This window comes from Coffea eugenioides, chromosome 9 (genome assembly GCF_003713205.1).
Source record: "Coffea eugenioides isolate CCC68of chromosome 9, Ceug_1.0, whole genome shotgun sequence".
Classification (NCBI taxonomy): Eukaryota; Viridiplantae; Streptophyta; class Magnoliopsida; order Gentianales; family Rubiaceae; genus Coffea; species Coffea eugenioides.
In genome coordinates, this window is record NC_040043.1 from 15217870 (window position 1) to 15236255 (window position 18386).

The 18386-nt window shown below is 34.1% G+C and overlaps 2 protein-coding genes across 2 annotated transcripts; one reads left to right on the top strand and one right to left on the bottom strand.

Annotated features, from left to right (window-relative positions):
* Positions 1-1492: 1492 nt before the first annotated feature.
* LOC113783863 (pentatricopeptide repeat-containing protein At1g30610, chloroplastic) lies at positions 1493-9254 on the bottom strand. The gene is made up of 9 exons (XM_027330108.1): positions 8492-9254; positions 7450-7641; positions 6143-6224; positions 5832-6023; positions 3780-3893; positions 3312-3402; positions 3075-3232; positions 2453-2884; positions 1493-2065 (listed from the first exon to the last, which is right to left on the bottom strand). The coding sequence occupies exons 1-9, from the start codon at positions 9187-9189 to the stop codon at positions 1658-1660; spliced, it is 2367 nt and encodes a 788-aa protein (XP_027185909.1). The 5' UTR covers positions 9190-9254; the 3' UTR covers positions 1493-1657.
* A 6871-nt stretch (positions 9255-16125) lies between these two features.
* On the top strand, positions 16126-16452 carry LOC113782298 (protein PELPK1-like). Its single transcript, XM_027328189.1, has one exon. It carries the CDS (start codon positions 16126-16128, stop codon positions 16450-16452), a length of 327 nt encoding a protein of 108 aa, XP_027183990.1.
* Positions 16453-18386: the final 1934 nt, after the last annotated feature.

Consider the following 18386-nt stretch of genomic DNA (forward strand, 5'->3'; position numbering starts at 1 on the left):
CTAAGAGGGAATTGTTCATTCTTCATGATACAAAGACAATAACAAGTCTTACTAATTGAGCGTCTTGTATCCCTTTCACTATCTCAATTAGTCCCTTAGCATTAAGAATATTATGCATGACTTTGACCAAGTCTGCGGCTGCGCTGCCTGCCCTTCCATTGCACGAGGCGGAAGTCACGGTTTTATACTCGATAAACTTCAACCCTTTTGATGGACATTGTGGAATAAGTAGATAAATAGCAATTATCATTGGTGATTGTATGTATTTTTTGATAAATTGGACATAACTAGCATCTGAATACGTGCTACACTGAAAAAATATATAAATGCGACAGACGGCAATAACAGTTAGTATGTACATTCACATGATAAATTGACTACAATTTAAGTATACTACCGATTTTATTTCATTAATCAACACATAAAGTTATTAGTAAGTATCAAGAAAATAATAGTTAATATGTACATTCACATGATACGTTGAGTATAATCTAAGTATACTAACGATTTTGTTTCATCAATCCACATATAAAGTTGTGGTTAAGTATCAATATATCATAGTATATAATTGGTATTCTTTTCCCTTAGTAATGCAAATGCCTTAAAACATTTTTTATTAAGTCACCTTCTCAATGGACCATAGATGATAGTGACTAGTGACTTTAGGACTGAATTCTGATAGCACCTTCATAATATTGATAAAAATAAACAAACATACGTAGCATCAATTTGATTGATTAAACAGATATTGATAAACAAGTCATTCGAGTCCAATCATATTAGCCTTGTTTGGCAGCTAATATGTCGGTGGAAAACGCTTTTTTTAACCTAATTTCTACATAGTTATATTTTCTATTTCTAATTATAAAATCATATTTAGGTACAAAATTTACAAATGTATATGACTGGAGTTTCCATAATCAACTTTCTAAGAAATCACATCAAAAAATTGTGCAGTTTACAAGTTCTAAAAGAAGGCCAAGGAGGCCTTGGTGTGATAATCAAGATTGAAATATCAAAAATTAGAAACATTGAGTTCAAATTTAGCCTTCCTCTCCCCTCCTCCCCCAGTCCCCACCAAACACACACACACACTTGTTGAAATCCCAAACCTCCCCTGCTAAAATTTTTTATTTGAAAAGAAAAGGGTTCTAAAAGAAGAAAAATGGCTAATTCTGTAAAATATAGACATCTCAAAGCTGACTTTGTAAAATATAGGCATGTTCGAAAGATTACCCCACCCCCCCAACAAAAAAAACAAAAAATTTCTTTTTTGTATTTTCTCTTGTATTCACCTCTACGTTGGAAAAAGAAAATTTTTATATAGATTCGTTACTGAATTTGATATTGAAATTTTCCTTTAAAATTCATAAGCTTATTTACATATATCAAAATAATTTATTCACCTTGTGCTGGTGAGCAAATCGGCTGTTGCATCCTAGAGAAATGCCTATGATGATTATAAACCTTATATTTGAACAAGAAGACAAGGTGAAGGAAAAAGCTGTTTAAGAATCCACATAAAAGATTGCCTGCTCAGCAAAACAGTTGGAGGAGAACAATCCATGATCTTCAAGACATGAAATGCCAGGAAGGGAAAATGAATCGCCTTACATTTACACTGACAAGATAACATGCACTATAGATATAGATGTAGTTAATATACAAAAGCAGTTGTGCTTGTGCAATGAGTTCTATCAGCTACTTCTGTTAAACTAAGTTCATTAGATGCCATCTGCTGGCTTAAAAATTCCATACAGGATAGCTTTAGATTTTGGAGTATGAGATTTTGGGCATCGGTTCTGGCAACCAATGAATTCGCAGAGTGCATCAGCTTGACAAATGTATCCTTCTCCAAGCTATGAACGTTGTCCGCGAAGAACTTTAACCACCACTTGGTGGAAAATGCCTGCGAGTTAATAGAAGGATGGCAAGCAAAGCAAGAGAGAGCAGCAGTGAAGTTACCTTGCTCCAGTTTTATGCGAAACATTTGGCTAATCAGCAGGAATGGCGGAATCTGATCTCCCTGAACCAAATGCATCCAGACCATCTCCAAGAGTTCTCCCTGTAAGAAAGAAGATGGCATGTGAATAAACTGGACTTTATCTCATAAGTTCTAATACTGGACAATTAGTGATGGAGTTTATTGTCTACTTCAAAAAAAGAAAAGAGGAATATGTGAAGGGGGCATATATCCGAAGGACTAAACACTACAAAATGTCATTCATCTTTTACGAAAGTATGCCAAAATTGACATGAACTCAACAATTGACCTGAACTCACGTGACGCTTGCTAGGGAACACTTAAAAGTAATCAACACACACATCCATGTACATTAAAATTGGCAGTAAAATCCGAGTGGCAAGCAACAGAGAGAAAATCTGTTCAACAAATGTAAATCGTTGATTAACTGAGACCAGCATGGGTGACAAGAAAAAATGGAAACAATACCTTTCCAGCATTGCTGGCATCCAATATTATTTGAAGATGACGTTTTGAATTGAAGTGGTAACCAGATTTTAACATCTCTACATATACCCACTCAAGATCGTCCCACTTCTCTTCTGCAGCACATCCCTCCAGCATCGTGTTAAATGTGTAAAGATCTGGTGTAACCTTTTCTTTGTAATCTGATTTACTATTTATAGTGTGGCTGTTTTCTAATAATCTCAGAAACAACTGCTTTGCTTCTTCAAACATCCCTTGATTCAGGAAGGCCTTTAGCATTATATTATAGGTAACCAAGTTTGGAGAACAGAACTTCTGCATATGTTCAAAGATATATGCTCCATTTTTAGCATTACCAGAATCAACACATGCTTGAATCAATCCAGTAAACGTCACCACCAAAGGCTTATTTGCAACTCTGCATAATTTGTCGATCTGTGGAAAATGGAAAGAAAGAGAAAATTCATCAATTTACAGCTCAGTCTCTTCAGCTAACGAAAACATCTAGAAAAGAGAACTAAATTGAATATTCATCACTGCTACGGCAGACTAAAAAATTATATGCTCTAATAGAGTTACAATCTGGCAAGAAAACCTAGTTTGGCATTAAATGCAATGAACCTACTTGCATTAGTGCCTCGTGACACCTTTGGGCACTACAAAGGCAACGAGCCAGGTCATAGTACAAACTGGCGGTACCAATAATTCCTCGCCTTTCCATTTCTTCAACAGCTAATATAGCTTCGTCAATTTTACCTTCCCTCCACAAAGTGTTCAGAAGAACTGTAGATAGGATAGGATTTTGTCATAAATAGTTAATGTTTGGAAATTTCCAGAGTAAGAAAACATATGGATGCATTACCTTTGTAAGTTAAGGCATTTGGAATACATGTTTTTTGCATTTTCCTGAAAAAATCATGAACCAAGTTGTACTTTCCGCATGCAAGCATCACCTGTTGCAATACAATCACTTGAATTAAGCTGGCAGATGAAATCTTTTAAGGAAAACCCAAACTGTTCAACCAGACAAAATAATCAGCGAATGGATTTCAATTACCCAATAGCAAAAACAATACTTATAGATAACCAGATATCAATAAATAAAATGCCTCTAATGCAGTAAAACAACAGTTCCAAATACAGAAAGTTTATAGTCACATTATTAAAGAAGACACCAAATTGAACAACAGTACTTTCAGAAAGAAACTTGATGGATGTCAAGTATACTATGCAGCTGAGTAATCACACTTGAAACTTTGGTAAAGGAAGGCATATCACCCTGTTTCATAAATGGAATGATATAGACAAACAGCAGACTAAAGTGTTATACCTCCATGACTAGACCATATGTCGTGCTCGAGGGAGGCTGGCCTTGTTGCTTTAGCTGCTGCAACACCCAGAATGCACCTTCCCAATTTTTGCGCTTCACACAAGCATTTAGAACCTAGAAATAAGCATAGAGTCTCAGATTGTAAAGACCATAGCAGAACGAACTTCCATTAACCATGAAGAAAACAGCTTTTAAAGATAATTGTGGCATCGTAGATAAACCAAAGTCCTTCAAGCATTGAGCTACTACGAAACTTGTAAAGGGAGAAAAACAATACAAACTTTTCATATCCTGTCAATCAAGTGCTACTATCATCTAATTTAGTCACATCAACATTTATACTGGGATAAGTTTAAAAAAAAAAAAAATTATAATGGGCTAGCAAAGTATTCTGTTCTTATCATAACCTCATTCCTGCAATCACCATGAAGCACCAAAGCTCAATCTATGAATTGCTCAGATAATTGCAGAGTTCAATTAAATTCAACATCTGGAGATGACAAAGGTAAAGTATTACCGATTTGAAATTTTAGAAGCATATACAAGATAATATTTGTGATATGGATTTTTCTGTGACAATTGATTCATCCTAGCTTGAGTTATATTTCTTAAAACTTGCATATGATTAGGGACTAAGTCATAATGAAAAAAATCTCGGAACATGCTTGCGCCATAGATGACCAAAAGTGACGGCCAGAAGGAAAGGAGCCCTTCAATTTAGTGCTTCTCAGGATCATCAGAAGTTACTTTTTAGCTGTTATTCCTATTTTAATCTGAAGATGAAAAGACCAAACAAGTGTGATGAAAGAACACCTAAGCTGAAACTGCCAACAAAATTGGTCACAGTATAGTTACAAGCATAGAGTGGTACAAATTGTACATGGAGTCTCCTGAAGCACAAGATGCCCTCTTCTCTAAACTCTTATGCTTTCAAGAAATATGATAACCTTAACATGGTAGCACAGCACGCAAGACTCCTAAGTCTCCAATTCTAAGAGTCCCTCCTAACTCATCTTAAAAAGAACAACATAGAAAAGAAAAACATGATGAGTTGTCCTCTGCACAGAAGAATGAATGATAACAAACTAAACCACTGGGGGACAAGACATGACAAAAAGAGGAATATACAGATTGAACATCCCTGGATTACAAATCCTTTTAGAAATCAATACACTACTTTTGGAATACTCAAACCAAATGTCCAGCACAATCCACTTCCATATTTGGACAGATAGTGGTTCATGATATCTGTTAGCATAATACCCTTGATAGAAATACTAATAGATGCAATATTCAATAACTCTACACTTGGAAACTAATAACAAAATAAAAATGAAAAAACAAATGGGCACTTAATCAAGTTTAATAGTAATATGGATAGAGGCAAATTTTTATTTTAGCTTGATATAGTGTTAGAAGAGAAACCACCAAAACAAAGCCATTCCAACCATGAATATCAAACATGTAACAACCCCATTCCCCCCACCCCCCAAACAACCCATCAGAGAGAGAGAGAGAGATGTAGTATAATATAGGCCAAAGATACAGGATTAAGGGTGAAAGGATCAGCTGTTGAGTCAATATATCTATCTCATTGGGATAAATACTGTAAAGTTTGTTTTCAGCCCAACTGTACTGGATGAGAACTTTACAAAGGATTACTTATAGCAGGAGGAAACCAAATCAGGGATGACACAGGCTATGAAACAAACAGGCTAGTGACAGATTCTTTATAAAAAAGGGACCCTAAAACCAGGAAACAAAATAAGCAACCCTTTTCCAAAACATTCATCTCATTTTCTTGTAAATAAGCAAAAACATTGTAAGCAAAGCTGTAATCACCCTAATTTAAGGAGAAAAATCATTTGCAATTGTTCGTCCATATCTAGGCATATTATTGTTTCAAATCTTCATGGTAACCAAGAATGACAATCTTATGCTGCATTGTTTGTGTATCTTTTATTCCGTGAAATAATTGATATACAGACTTATTCTAGAAAGGTTTCTCAAAACTTCCAAGTGAGGTTAATTGTCATGCAAAAAAGCACTCACTGCATTGTAGACAACAACATCTGGCTCCAATCGAGGATCCCATTTTTCAAGAAAACCGGTCTTGAACTTCTTTTTCGGAAGAGACCTCATGCAATCTATTACATGAAAAAGTTCCTTCATGTGTCCTGCTTGTCCAAGTGTGACAGCAATACAACGATAAGCTACAAGATCTGGATATGTGCACATTTGTTGCTGGCAGCAAAAAAAAGAGAATAAAGAAAATCAGTAAAAGGTTCATTCTCCATTTCAATCTCAAAATTGCAGGAAAGATCAAAATTATGATGGATGTAACAAACATTTCACACTTCTACCTGCATTGACTGAAACAAGTTGAGTGCCTCCACAGGCCTCCTCGACTTTCCTAGCACATTAAGTGCAGTTGTGTAAATGAATCTGGGAAGAGAAAATAAATCCAATTATACTGATGAATACATCTTTGACAACTATTACATGCATATTACTATATTAAGTACATCTTTAACAGCAGAAAAGTACTCAAAATTTGTTGAATCACAAGCCATGCAATACAGAAGTCGACATTTTTTAACACCTGAATAGAAAACATGGTTGCAGGAAGCATATGTCTCCTCCCATCTGTCTTTTGTCTCTCTTTCTTATTCATTCAAATATCAAACAGAGATTGATATATCTTCTCATATATTTCTTTTATAGCAAGCATAAATGATCTTCTCTCTTTCGCTGGAACCCTCACTAAGCTTATCCTTCGGCTGTTACGCAAAGAATACTCAAGCTGCTCCAAGATTTCTGACCTCTACATAGCACCTACTCTCACAATTTCTTACACCATCTCCAATCATTATTCTCCTCACCTCCAAAAACATTTCACATTCTGTGATTTTTTTAATTTACTTATACTCTCTTGGAAGTTTTGGTGAACGACTCTACTTCACTTTTTGATAGTATTGAGGGGGTCATGAGTTCTATGCATGGAGCAGCACTTTCAGAAGTCCATTTGAGGTGAAGGGATTCATGTCTAATGCACAAGATTTCACATGTTATTACCATGCAGAGTTTAGACTTGCTAAGTTTCTTAACTTACTAGTTCTTTTAAGAGATGCAACTCTAAACCTATGGTAGCCGGCCCCAGAGAAGCGAGATAAACAGGAAGAAGAGGAGAGATTTTGGATAAGGGACATAACAGGAAGAAGAAGAAGAGCCAGAATGATTATCAGTAGTTAGGATTTCATTACATGTTTTTACTAACTAATGTATAAATGGTTAATGAAAGTTGACTAACATAGTCTATTTGCCATGCGGATGAGAAATTGAACTTATAGTAGTTTGGCCAAGCCTGGGGAGTTGATTCACTGTTTATTCAAAACTGAGGAGTAGTAAATGTAATTAGCCAAAATATAAAAGGTCTGAAAGTTAAAAGAAATGAACAGATGATTTCCACTTTCCTTGAGTTGGAAAACTTGGCTTACCCTGTAGGAGAGTAACTGACCAAAGTGTTACATAGAAAACCTAAATAAAACGAGTGAACAAATTGAATTGAGCTTCAAACAACTTACAACATGAGCAATTAAGGAATCATGGAAAAAAAATTGCGGTATCCCCAAGAGCTTTACTCTTTGAAGGTATTAGGAGAGGCCTGTACCTTAGCTTATGCGATTTGAAGCGCTCGCGCAACTGAATCCACTCAATGACTTGAAGCACACGCCTCCAGTTTCCCAGCTTACCCAATATCTGGATGATCCTCAGCACTGAATGATCTGAGAATCTAATCTTGGCACTTCGCATCATTTTAGAAAACATCCACTCAGGCATGTCAATATCTGCACCATTGAGACTGCGGAAGTAAATTACTTCACCATGAATTAAATAAATGAGAAGAAAAGAACCTGCAGTCAGCATTACAGAAGGAAGTTCATAATAAGAGAATCAAATACAGGTTGGTTTAGTTCAAGAGGTTACGTATCAAGAGAGTAAATACTAATGTGAGAGCATGTTGTAAAGCACATGACCAGGTCTATGAGTCTACGAATTTTAAATAAGTTCATGCAACCGAAATGCTGAGGCATTAACAATGCCCAATCTAGAGACGCTTCCAAATAGAGCATGAATTTGACTCTCCAAAATAGAGATCCGAGGTTAATAATGCTTATATCTTTATCCATACTAGATTGGACTCTAGGTTGCCAAGCACCATTTACGGTCTTTATGAATAAGTTCATTTTCAATAGTCTCAGTTTTGGCTTTCTTTGATAATATTGGACCCAGTTCAATGCACACTATGATTAATTGCCAAAAAAAAAAAAACCTGTTGGACCCATGTATGCAGAAATGTCAAGCAGAATTCGTTCTTTCACAGTCAATACAACTAAGAATCTTATATTACCAAAATTCCGATCAACATAGACGGAGAAAGCTTCCATTAAAACAATAACCTCTTCTCCTTTTTAATTTTTTATCATCTACTTTTCTTCCTGCACTAATATCTCTAATGCATGCAACCAACTAAAATCACCAAAATCACAACAACAAGCGCTTGCAAGCTAGATGTTGCCTGTTAAATTTATCATCAAATAACATAATCCCAAATACTATCCCACCTAAAGCCAAGACAATCTCGATTCTTGAAAAAAATTTATAAAGGACCAAATAACATGGGAAAATAATGGCATTGAACAATGTCTTACCATTTAGCTAGTTTCTGAATCCTCTCTTCCATATCCACCCTGGTAATTCTTGGCTTATCATAAACATCATCCAGTTGTTCCAATGGTTTAAATGCAGCCCTATCAATTATATGTAAAGCCTCACTCTCATTGCTGTCATTCTCACCACTAGTAGAAGACTTCTTCATAGGCTTCCTCGTCTTCTTCAACTCAACATTCTTCTTCTTCACTTTAACAGTCTTACTAAGCCTATCATCTTTCCCTTCTTTTCCCATAAACACACTAGAAACTTCCCCTCCAATGCCCCTTAATTCACCATCTTCTTCATCCCCTTTGCTAAAACTATTGTCTTTCCTATCAGAATCCTTCAATGTATCATTTTGATTCGCTCTTTTGCCCCTCGAATTCCCATCTTTTTTTGAATTTTGAGGGCCCTGCTTTTCTCTGCTAGCTTTCACCGACTCCATGGCCTTCAAGTACTCATCGAAGGAGGGTTTGAATTGAAACTCTTTCTCATCAACAACATTCTTATTAGCTAATAAAGAACCAGTAATAATTCTGGTGCTTTGCTTCTTTACCTTGTGCAATTGAAATTTCAAGGCAATTCCGAAAAAGGGTCTTTGAGATACAGGAAACCCAGATGGAAAGATTGAATTTTGGATGTAATTTGGTCCAAAAACTAAAGAACTTTCGGTTAAAGGAAGACCCACTTGAGCCATCGGAGTAGAGGTGTAAGCATTCCACTGAAGAAGAGACCAGAGAGTGAGGAAAGCCGGAAGGGATTTCTAAACCCGGTAACCGCGGAATATGAAGAATCCTAGAAGCAAATGGATGACCCGGGCCCAAATCCGTTCTGAGTTATTAGGTTGTTTGCGCCTATGTGGATCTATATGCAGATCCGAGCCCGTTCTCATCTAAAATTTGGGACACGAGCCCCGAACGGTTGTCGGCAAAACCGTTCAGACCGATTTTGTGCAAAACATACCGGACGTAATTTTGTATGCATATTATGTAATTCACTTTCAACAACGTATAATTATAAAATAAAATTTTATAGGTCTCACATATAATATGAAAAATGATGAACAAAATGCAATTTGAACCTTACATTATTTTTAGTCAGATCTTGACCATGAATCTTCAGTAACGGCTACTTCCTAAAATTTGTAATCTTTTCTTAAGAGCTTTTTTGTCTAAATTTTCTGATCCATCTTAAAACTATGATGCAATTGATGCCATATATATTTATACATATATATATATCCTAGAATTTTTGTCTAAATTTTCTGATCCATCTTAAAGCTATGATGCCATATATATATATACATATATATATATATATATATATCCTAGAATTTAACTTGATTAATATTTGAGGCACAGAATATCGAGGTATTAAATTTTAATAAGATGTCAGCTGTAGTCTAACTTAATGTTAAAATTCATCCCATTAATGGTGGGTTAAAATATAAAATGAATAAAGTATTAAATTATAGTGTATTGGCTCACTTACATTTTAGTGCTTAAATTTCGATTCTGGACAGTGGACTCCCTAAAGTATGAATTTCATCCCACTTTTGTTCTTAACTTTGAGCCATCACTTACCTACTATTCCTTAGTTTTGACAAATTTGTCTTTGTGGTATAGATTTCAAACTTTAGAGGTAAAGTGTCCAAAATTAAATTTAAGGATTAAAATGGAATAGATTTCATACTTCAAGGAGCAAAGTGTGTATAATCAAAATTTAAAAACTAAAGTGAAAGTGTGTTCATAGTTTGAAATTCCGTAGAATTTAATCTTTTATTTTTTTTGTAAGTGTGAGGTCTTGAATGTATGACTTTTTATTTACAATTCTTCCCACTTTATCACCTAATCTAACCCTTTTCCAAGATTTAACCTCTTGTATATTACGATTTGAGCCATTTTTAAAACTATTAGATAGAGAGAAAATAAATTGAGAATAAAGAGAGAAAAAGCAAAAAGAAACATAAAATAATGACTTTCAAAATTTTGACGGTTGATGGGTCATTAAAATCAAGAAATGAGGTTTAATTGCTTAATGTGGCCTCTCAACTTTTGGAACATGACACCTAGCCCCATCTCGCGCCCTCAAATGTGTGTTCATCCTCTAAATAATGTGTTGCAATCAAAACACTAAGCTAATATTCTCATTGACAAATTCATAGATCAATTTTCCCAAAAAATGACTAAAATCGTCACATTAACTTTCTTTTTCCATTTTTCACCTTCACCCTATTAGAAAATTGGCTTAATTTCTTTTAGTCAGGTTTCTTAATTTGTGTGAAAGTAATTAATTTCTTAATTGATTTTAATTACTTGAAATAATAATCAAAGAATTTCCTATTTGTATAAGTTTAGGAATAGGAGTTGTTTTCTATTCTGAATTAATCTAGAAATTAGCATTGATTTGCTGTTGTTATTTGAGTTTTGACCAAATAATATTCTCTATAAATAGGTGAATTGACATACTACAAAGAAACACATAAGGGGCACACAAAGGTGACATGTAACCTTACATATGGGGTGAGAGAGGATTTTTGGGAGATGATAGATAGTATATAAGGGTTGGAATTGAGTTCAAATTGTATTCTTGTTTCGGGTTTTCCTCTCATAATAAAGAACGGGTTTTCTCTCCATGGACGTAGACTCAATGGTGGAATCGAAATACATTAACTATTGTGTGTCGTTTATCTTTAATGTTTGTAGCTTGTTTGTCATTAAATTGTTGTGTACTTGAGTCTCAATAGTTATGTGTTCTGCGCTTGGATCCTAACAAATAGTATCAGAACTTGGTTGTGAGACTGGATTGTTCACAAGCACTTGGATCCCAACAAACTGAATAGCTGGATCAAGAGTTTGGTTGTTCAAAATTAGATTTTGGTTAATTATTGAGATCAAGTGGGTTGGTGACTATTACCAATTGAATAATTTAATGGGTGGTATCCTTGTTTCAAGAATTTGGTAAGAAGCATTGAAGGTGAAGGATGGAAAGTCAAAAAACATGAAAATACTTAACGGTGAATCTAGACAGGTGATTTATGGATCAAGAAAAAGGTGGAGTCTAATGTTGATTTTGGACGTGAATTGATGGAAACTTTCTCGCATCTCCAATGATTGATACTTCAACCTGGTGACTTTTAGATTTCGGTTATGTTTTTTAGGTGGTGTGGCACGTGTCCCAAAGAAACAAAGAGATCTAATTTTCGTGTGTCAGAAGACTCCGACAATAACGAGTTTTTCGTTTTAGGTAGAATCTTGGAAACCACACGTGGCGAGACAGTCTTGAAGATGGAAAAAAGTATGGTAATTGTACCACTTGATTGTCTCAGTAATTAGGGTTAGAATTCACAGAAGCGGATCTCGAATTGCAAGTGGTGGTGAGACAAAATCCTGCAAAGGGAAATGACGAATTAAAACACTTTCTCACGAGTCAACTAGAGCTTAGACTTGGGGTAACTACACATGTTAATTTGGCGATTGAATTAATTTAATATCAGAATTGTATTGATTCGAGTATGTAGTTCGGTACCTTATTATTTGGTAGTTGAAAGCAAATGGTTGTTAAAAGAAATTTTCGTCAAGATAGAGATTTATTAGAAAATTGGTTTAATTTCTTTTAGGCAGGTTTTTTAATTTGTGTGGAAGTAACTAGTTTTCTAATTGGGTTTAGTTACTTGAAATGGTAGTCAAGGAATTTTCTATTTGTATAAGTTTAGGAATAGGAATTATTTCCTATTCTAAACTAATTTAGAAATTAACATTGTTTTCTTGTTCTTATTTGGGTTTTGACCAAATAATGTTCTCTATTTGGGTTAGCATACTACAAAGAGATACATAAAAAAGCACACAAGGGCAACATGTAACTTTATACATGGGGTGAGAGAGGGTTCTTGGGAGAAGAGAGATGGTAGACAAGGGTTGGAATTGGATTCAAGTTGTATTTTTATATAGGGTTTTTCTGTCATAATAAAGAACGGGTTTTCTCACCGTGGACGTAGGTTCAATGATGGAGTCGAATCACGTTAAATATTGTGTATCGTTTATCTTTCATACATGTGATTTGTTTATCATTAAATTGTTGTGCATTTGATGTCTCAATAGTTATGTGTTCCGTGCTTGAATCCTAACACACCCCACGAATTCTCCAACCCAAACAATAGCTGCATAAATTGCAAACCAACAACAGTTTTTTGGTTAGTTTTTTTTAAGAGACAGTGAAAGAGCTTCTATTTGTATCACATCATAGTTCAAGAATAGATCTAAAAGTAGTTCATCAAATTGCCCCATGCAAATATTCAATTGCCATTTGGATACAAAATCTTTCTTCTCTGGTCACCTAAAAATAAAAGTTGCACCTTCCACAATACTTTCTTCTCATGGTTGGTTACATGTGTCAGCGCATTCCTATCAATTTGTGCCAATTTGTACTCTATAGTTACTCAAGAGAGCCAACTAAACTAGCTACAACTTCCTCATCTCATCTTTTTTCCAACTACTCTCAATCAAACTCCAATGAAATTTTTCTTGTTTTTCTTCCTATAAATAGGAGCAAGAAACATTGCCCCTCTACCCAAATACAAACACAAAAGTTTCCTAGAGCAAACACATTATACTTAGCCATGGCTGCTTTTTCAAACAAAATCTTCCTTCTATCCCTGATCATGATGGCATTATCATCAGCTTCAACCATCCAAGTAAGTGAAGCAGCTCGCCACCTTTTGCAAACCTCTCAACCAGCAATTCCAGCAGTTCCTTCAATACCAACATTGCCTTCCATGCCAAACTTGCCAGCTGCAGCATTGCCACCATTACCTACAAATCTTCCATCTTTGCCAAAGCCCGCATTGCCAACATTGCCCACGGTTCCTAAGGTGGCCGTCCCTCCCATTCCAGCTGCAACTTCATTGCCAAACATCCCATTTACGATTCCTTCAATCCCATCTAATATCCCAACCTCAATTCCTTCAATTCCTTTCTTCTCACCACCACCATCTAACTAGAACTTGAGACGTTGAGGGGCTGGCTATACTGCCTTATACATGCATGCATGTTTCATTTCTTCCTATGGATTCCGATGTTTTTTCATTTTGGATTATTGTACTTCCATTTAATACATGTGTTTGATGAATTAATCTAGATCATGATTCTACTCTATATCCAGGGGATTTCAAGGCAGTGATTATTGTACTTCTTTTTTAGCTTTTTACACTGCATTGTAATATGTTTATGGTATTAGTGATGATCACATATATTTGTTTCTTTATCTAATTTTTTCTTGGTTCTCTCCATTTTTTAATTACATGGGCAATTATCCACTTGTGTTCATTCTAGTAGGTTGTAATTGTACCGACAACTTTTGACTACGGATAGAATTGATAACAGTAAATTAAAATCAGTTCCAGAAAATATCAATTGCTATTGCAGATGGGACAAAAGAAGAAACCTACCAAAACATAAGATTTACTGTTTTTTGTTTTTACTAAGGCTCATCCTTTAAGCTGTGAATGGAATTTACTTTGGATTAATGAGAGGAGCTTAAAAGTGTAAATTAACGGTAAGCAGAATTCATGATGAGGATAGTTAAAAATGCACCAAAATTAATGGTAATCAAAAAAATAAATAAATAAAAGGTGTTTCAAAGAATTAACAATAATTCACCTGTCTTAAATCTCTGAAATTTCTTTTTGTCTCCAGTGTATCACCCGAGGATATAATAGAATCAGACATTTTCCCCCAATTTTGATGAGAATTTCTATACAATGTGCACCCTACGATTTAAGTTTCATTGTATAAATCTTTCATTCATTTTATGTTATAATGTGGATGATGTGAGACACACTGTACCCGGGTAGACGGACTTTTCCATTTTCTGTCCTTAGGGTACAGGATAAGGAGTGAATTTGGAGTTATTTTATTTCATGAAAGGGCAAATTTTATTCTGCAGAAGTTTTTACACTTCAGTGGGTGGATGGACAGTAGTTTTAGAGTTGCTATATTTAGTAGGTGTATATATCCGTTTTTCTCTGTATGTTATCATATTTTTTGGGATATGTAATAAAAAGATGATAATAGAATGAAATTCGAGCATTTACATCAAGCCAATAAATATATTTGATTATAGGGTAAATTACACTTTATCCCCTATAGTTTAGCACTTTTTCACATAATAATCTTATGATTTTAAAATCTATATATAACCCTCTCATAATTTGAACGAAAGTACCAAAGTGACATAAACGGTTATCTGTAATAGAACTAATTGAAATGTCGAAATTATCTTTGTTTAGAAATTGAAATGACTAAAATACCAAGACATATAAGTGTAATATAGATAACATTTTACACTCTTTATGATTTAGTATTTTATCACATAAATCTCTTATGATTTTCTAAATCTATACATAACCTCCGGCATTTAAGAAATGATTTTCATCTTCAAAAATGGCTACTTTTGACATTTCAATGGACCCCCCCCTATTGATGAAAATTCCGTTATTTTGATATTTTAATCTAAACTACAAGAGGGTTATGTATAGTTTTTAAAACTATAGAAGAATTATATGAAGAAATGCTAAATCAATAGCGAATAAAGTTTAATTTTCCCTTGATTATATTGCTTCGCCAATTAGTATAAAAAAGAAGAGATGGCATTTTTATACACTGTTAGTGTAAAGATTTTTTTTACATAAGCAAGTTTGAATCATGTTATATAACATGAATTCAAATTTCAAATTTAAATCATACACGTGACATATATCTAAGACTGCTCGTATAAAAAAATTATTATACTGTGTGCATAAAAAGTTAATCCAAAAAGAAGTACAAAGAGTAAAGTTATAATTAATCATGTTGCATACAACTTATCAATTGAGGAGCGAACCATAAAATGTGTGGGATTTTCATGTACACGCAAAAGTAATTAATTTGCTAGCTAATCCGGAGCTTCCTACCCGTTGGATCAGTGTGCTGCAAAATATTCAACACAACTCATCATTAATTAATCATGAGCTATTTACAAATATATAAATTAGAGAAACTGTTGCCCAAACATATTCATTTTCTTGTTTTTTTCCTCCTAAAATTAAACATGAATGAACTGCACCATCTATCGAGCCTGCAATTTTGTTCCTTACCCTTTTCTTTTCTTTTTTTTGTTTGGCAACTAGAAGAGTATAACCGTAGTTCCAACAAAGGATAAAAGAACTACCAACACAAAATATTTTTGACAAATCTATACTGGTTGTCCAAAATCAGCATCTTCTCACTTGACAGGCACATTTTTTCACTTACAGGCCATGGATTCTCATTTGGTTTTTTTCAATTTTGTATACAAAATGAGGTTCCATGTGTCCATGTATTACATTTTCTTGGTAGATTTTAGTTGGAACGCATTTGAATTTGTTTAACAAATGTGTAGTTTACCAAGAAATCCAACTAACTAGTATTTCTTTCTTGCTAATTGCCCAACTACATTTGATCAAACTTCCTAAATTTTTTCACGTATTCCCTATAAATATCGATACTAGAATCATATCTCTCATTCATGATTCAACTCACAACATTAAACAAGAATTTCCTAACCATTGTTGGAAACCTAGTAAAATCTTCATCTCTGAGCATCAATCAATACATCAATGGCTACTGGTTCTAACTTTTGCTTTGTTCTATCTTTGATAATGGCCTTATCTTTTTCAAGCATTCATGGTGGCTCGGCGGCTCGGCAGCTTCTTCAAACTTCTCAACCAGCAATTCCTGCAATACCAACATTACCTTCGATTCCAAATTTGCCTGCAGGGTCGTTGCCAAATTTGCCAAGCAATCAGCTTCCACCTTTGCCCACCATGCCTTCAGTTCCCCAAGTGACCATGCCACCATTGCCTTCTGGTTCATTGCCAACCATTCCAAATATTCCTATATCCATTCCTTCAATCCCTTTCTTCTCACCACCTCCATCAAACTAGTCCTTGCCGTGAGATCTCGACATTAATTGTGCCTTCTTTTTCTTCCTCAAATTCATCGTTGTGTTGATACAATTATGTTCATTTTCTTTTGTTTAAAAAATAAAGTTCCAAGAATTGCATTTTGTTTATGCTGTTCTTTAGATGTTGTGAGGCTTGATTTTTATTCTGGGCGTTTGTAAACATGTTTCTTTTGTAATGTTCATCTTTCGAGTTTATTGCTTATACATTTGCTAGTTTTTTTTTTTTTTTTGGCATTTCATGTTCACTAAAATGTGCCAGTATAATTACAATGTAAATCGTTGGTATTGGAGATTATTGTTATTTTAGCATGTTATGATCTTAAATCTGGATTTGTAAGACCAAAGGATTACATGCAAGTATTGATCCAATCATGAGCGCTTTCAATATCCTCGTAACAATTTGACCAAAGCAAATCAATTCTCAAAATCTCAAAAAAAAAAAAAAAGAAAAAAAGAATCAATGGGACAGCTTCAATAACTCAGTGAGGAACAATCTACTTACTACTCTGAATCAAGTATAACACTCAAAGTTTGCCTTTTAATTTTGTGTGTGTGTGTGTTTAAAAAATACAATAATAAATAATCAGTAGGCATATTGGCTAGTCACTTATCATATAAATATAATCACTATTAGTCTGGGTTGCCTGACCGTACTTAAACCTCTCTAACTCGGGCGTTGGATCAGACTTTACTACTCTGAACTAGATAACAGTCCATGCTTAGCCTCTGTTTGATAATCCACTTTTAACACTTAAATTTATATGTTCAAATCTTAACACGTTCAGACGCGTTTGATAATAAAAAAAATTAATATTTAAATTAATTAAGTGGCATTGGATTTCTTAAACAAAACTTGCTAGCAAAATTAAATGATAAATTATTCACTTATCACTTAATATGATATACACTCAAATGTATCAAATTTAGTATTTAACAATTTAATAGAATCAGATGGACATAATTACTTTCACAATTTACCAATTCGAAATTGTACCAAACTAAAGTATAAAAAATTAAGTAAATAACACAGCTCACTAGCAACACAAGGTCAAATCTATCCAATACGGACAATCACGCAACACAAGGTCAAACCTACGCAATACAGACTATCACGCATTGTGTGAATTTTACTAAAATCTGTGTCATGCTAGCAATAATACAAAATTAATAACTTTTTCAATTTAATTTCAACTCGACACATGTAGTGTAGCTAGCATTCTCCCTAAAGTAATTAAATTATTATTTTTCTTTTCTAGAATACTAGCACCCACCTGCCTTTTATGCGTTTGAGCTTTCCTAGGCCATAAGCACTCCAAAAATGTCACCTTAAGTTCTTTGAATCAAATATAAGAAAAAAAAAATTTGTATTAAGCTAAGAACCCAATTAAAATATACTAAATTTTTAATCACCGAATTGAAATCCCCCCGCTCTAAACTAGTATATTTAAAGAATTTCCTAATGTTGCCAAAATAAACCAAGTCTAGAAGTTTCCATTTATTTATCTACTAGTTTTATTGGTGTCAAATTTTTAGTTGTTGTGCGATTCAGGAATTTGTGTTTTATTTGGTAATTTCTTATATAAGTAGTTTTTTTCCCAACAAATTTGGTAGGTTACAAATAAAACATTAGTTTAGAGTGCCTTTTAAGAGAGTCCAAGACAGTTTGTAAAGCTTTATTGTAGTGTGACTTTTTTCCATTGTTTTGAGATATAATCATATTGTGAGTTATTTATTTCTTGCATTTTTCATAAATATTTTGAGTGATTATTTCATCCTCCAATCTTTAATTCTGCACGCATTAATTATTATTGGAACCTAAATTTGGGTTCTACACCTAAAGCTATAAACTATTAGCTATGTAATGACCCTATGCCTTTTCATGTCCTCATGCTTATTTTTAAGTATAAGGTCACA

Bases quoted from the DNA above. Each gene is read 5' to 3' on its own strand.
- LOC113783863 (XM_027330108.1), bottom strand. From the start codon at position 9,189: ATGGCTCAAGTGGGTCTTCCTTTAACCGAAAGTTCTTTAGTTTTTGGA. The intron at 6,024-6,142 runs GTAGAAGTGTGA...TTTTGCTGCCAG, and splicing joins ACTTGTTTCAGTCAATGCAG to CAACAAATGTGCACATATCC. The intron at 2,885-3,074 runs GTAGGTTCATTG...CATTTTCCACAG, and splicing joins GTCACGAGGCACTAATGCAA to ATCGACAAATTATGCAGAGT.
- LOC113782298 (XM_027328189.1), top strand. From the start codon at position 16,126: ATGGCTACTGGTTCTAACTTTTGCTTTGTTCTATCTTTGATAATGGCC.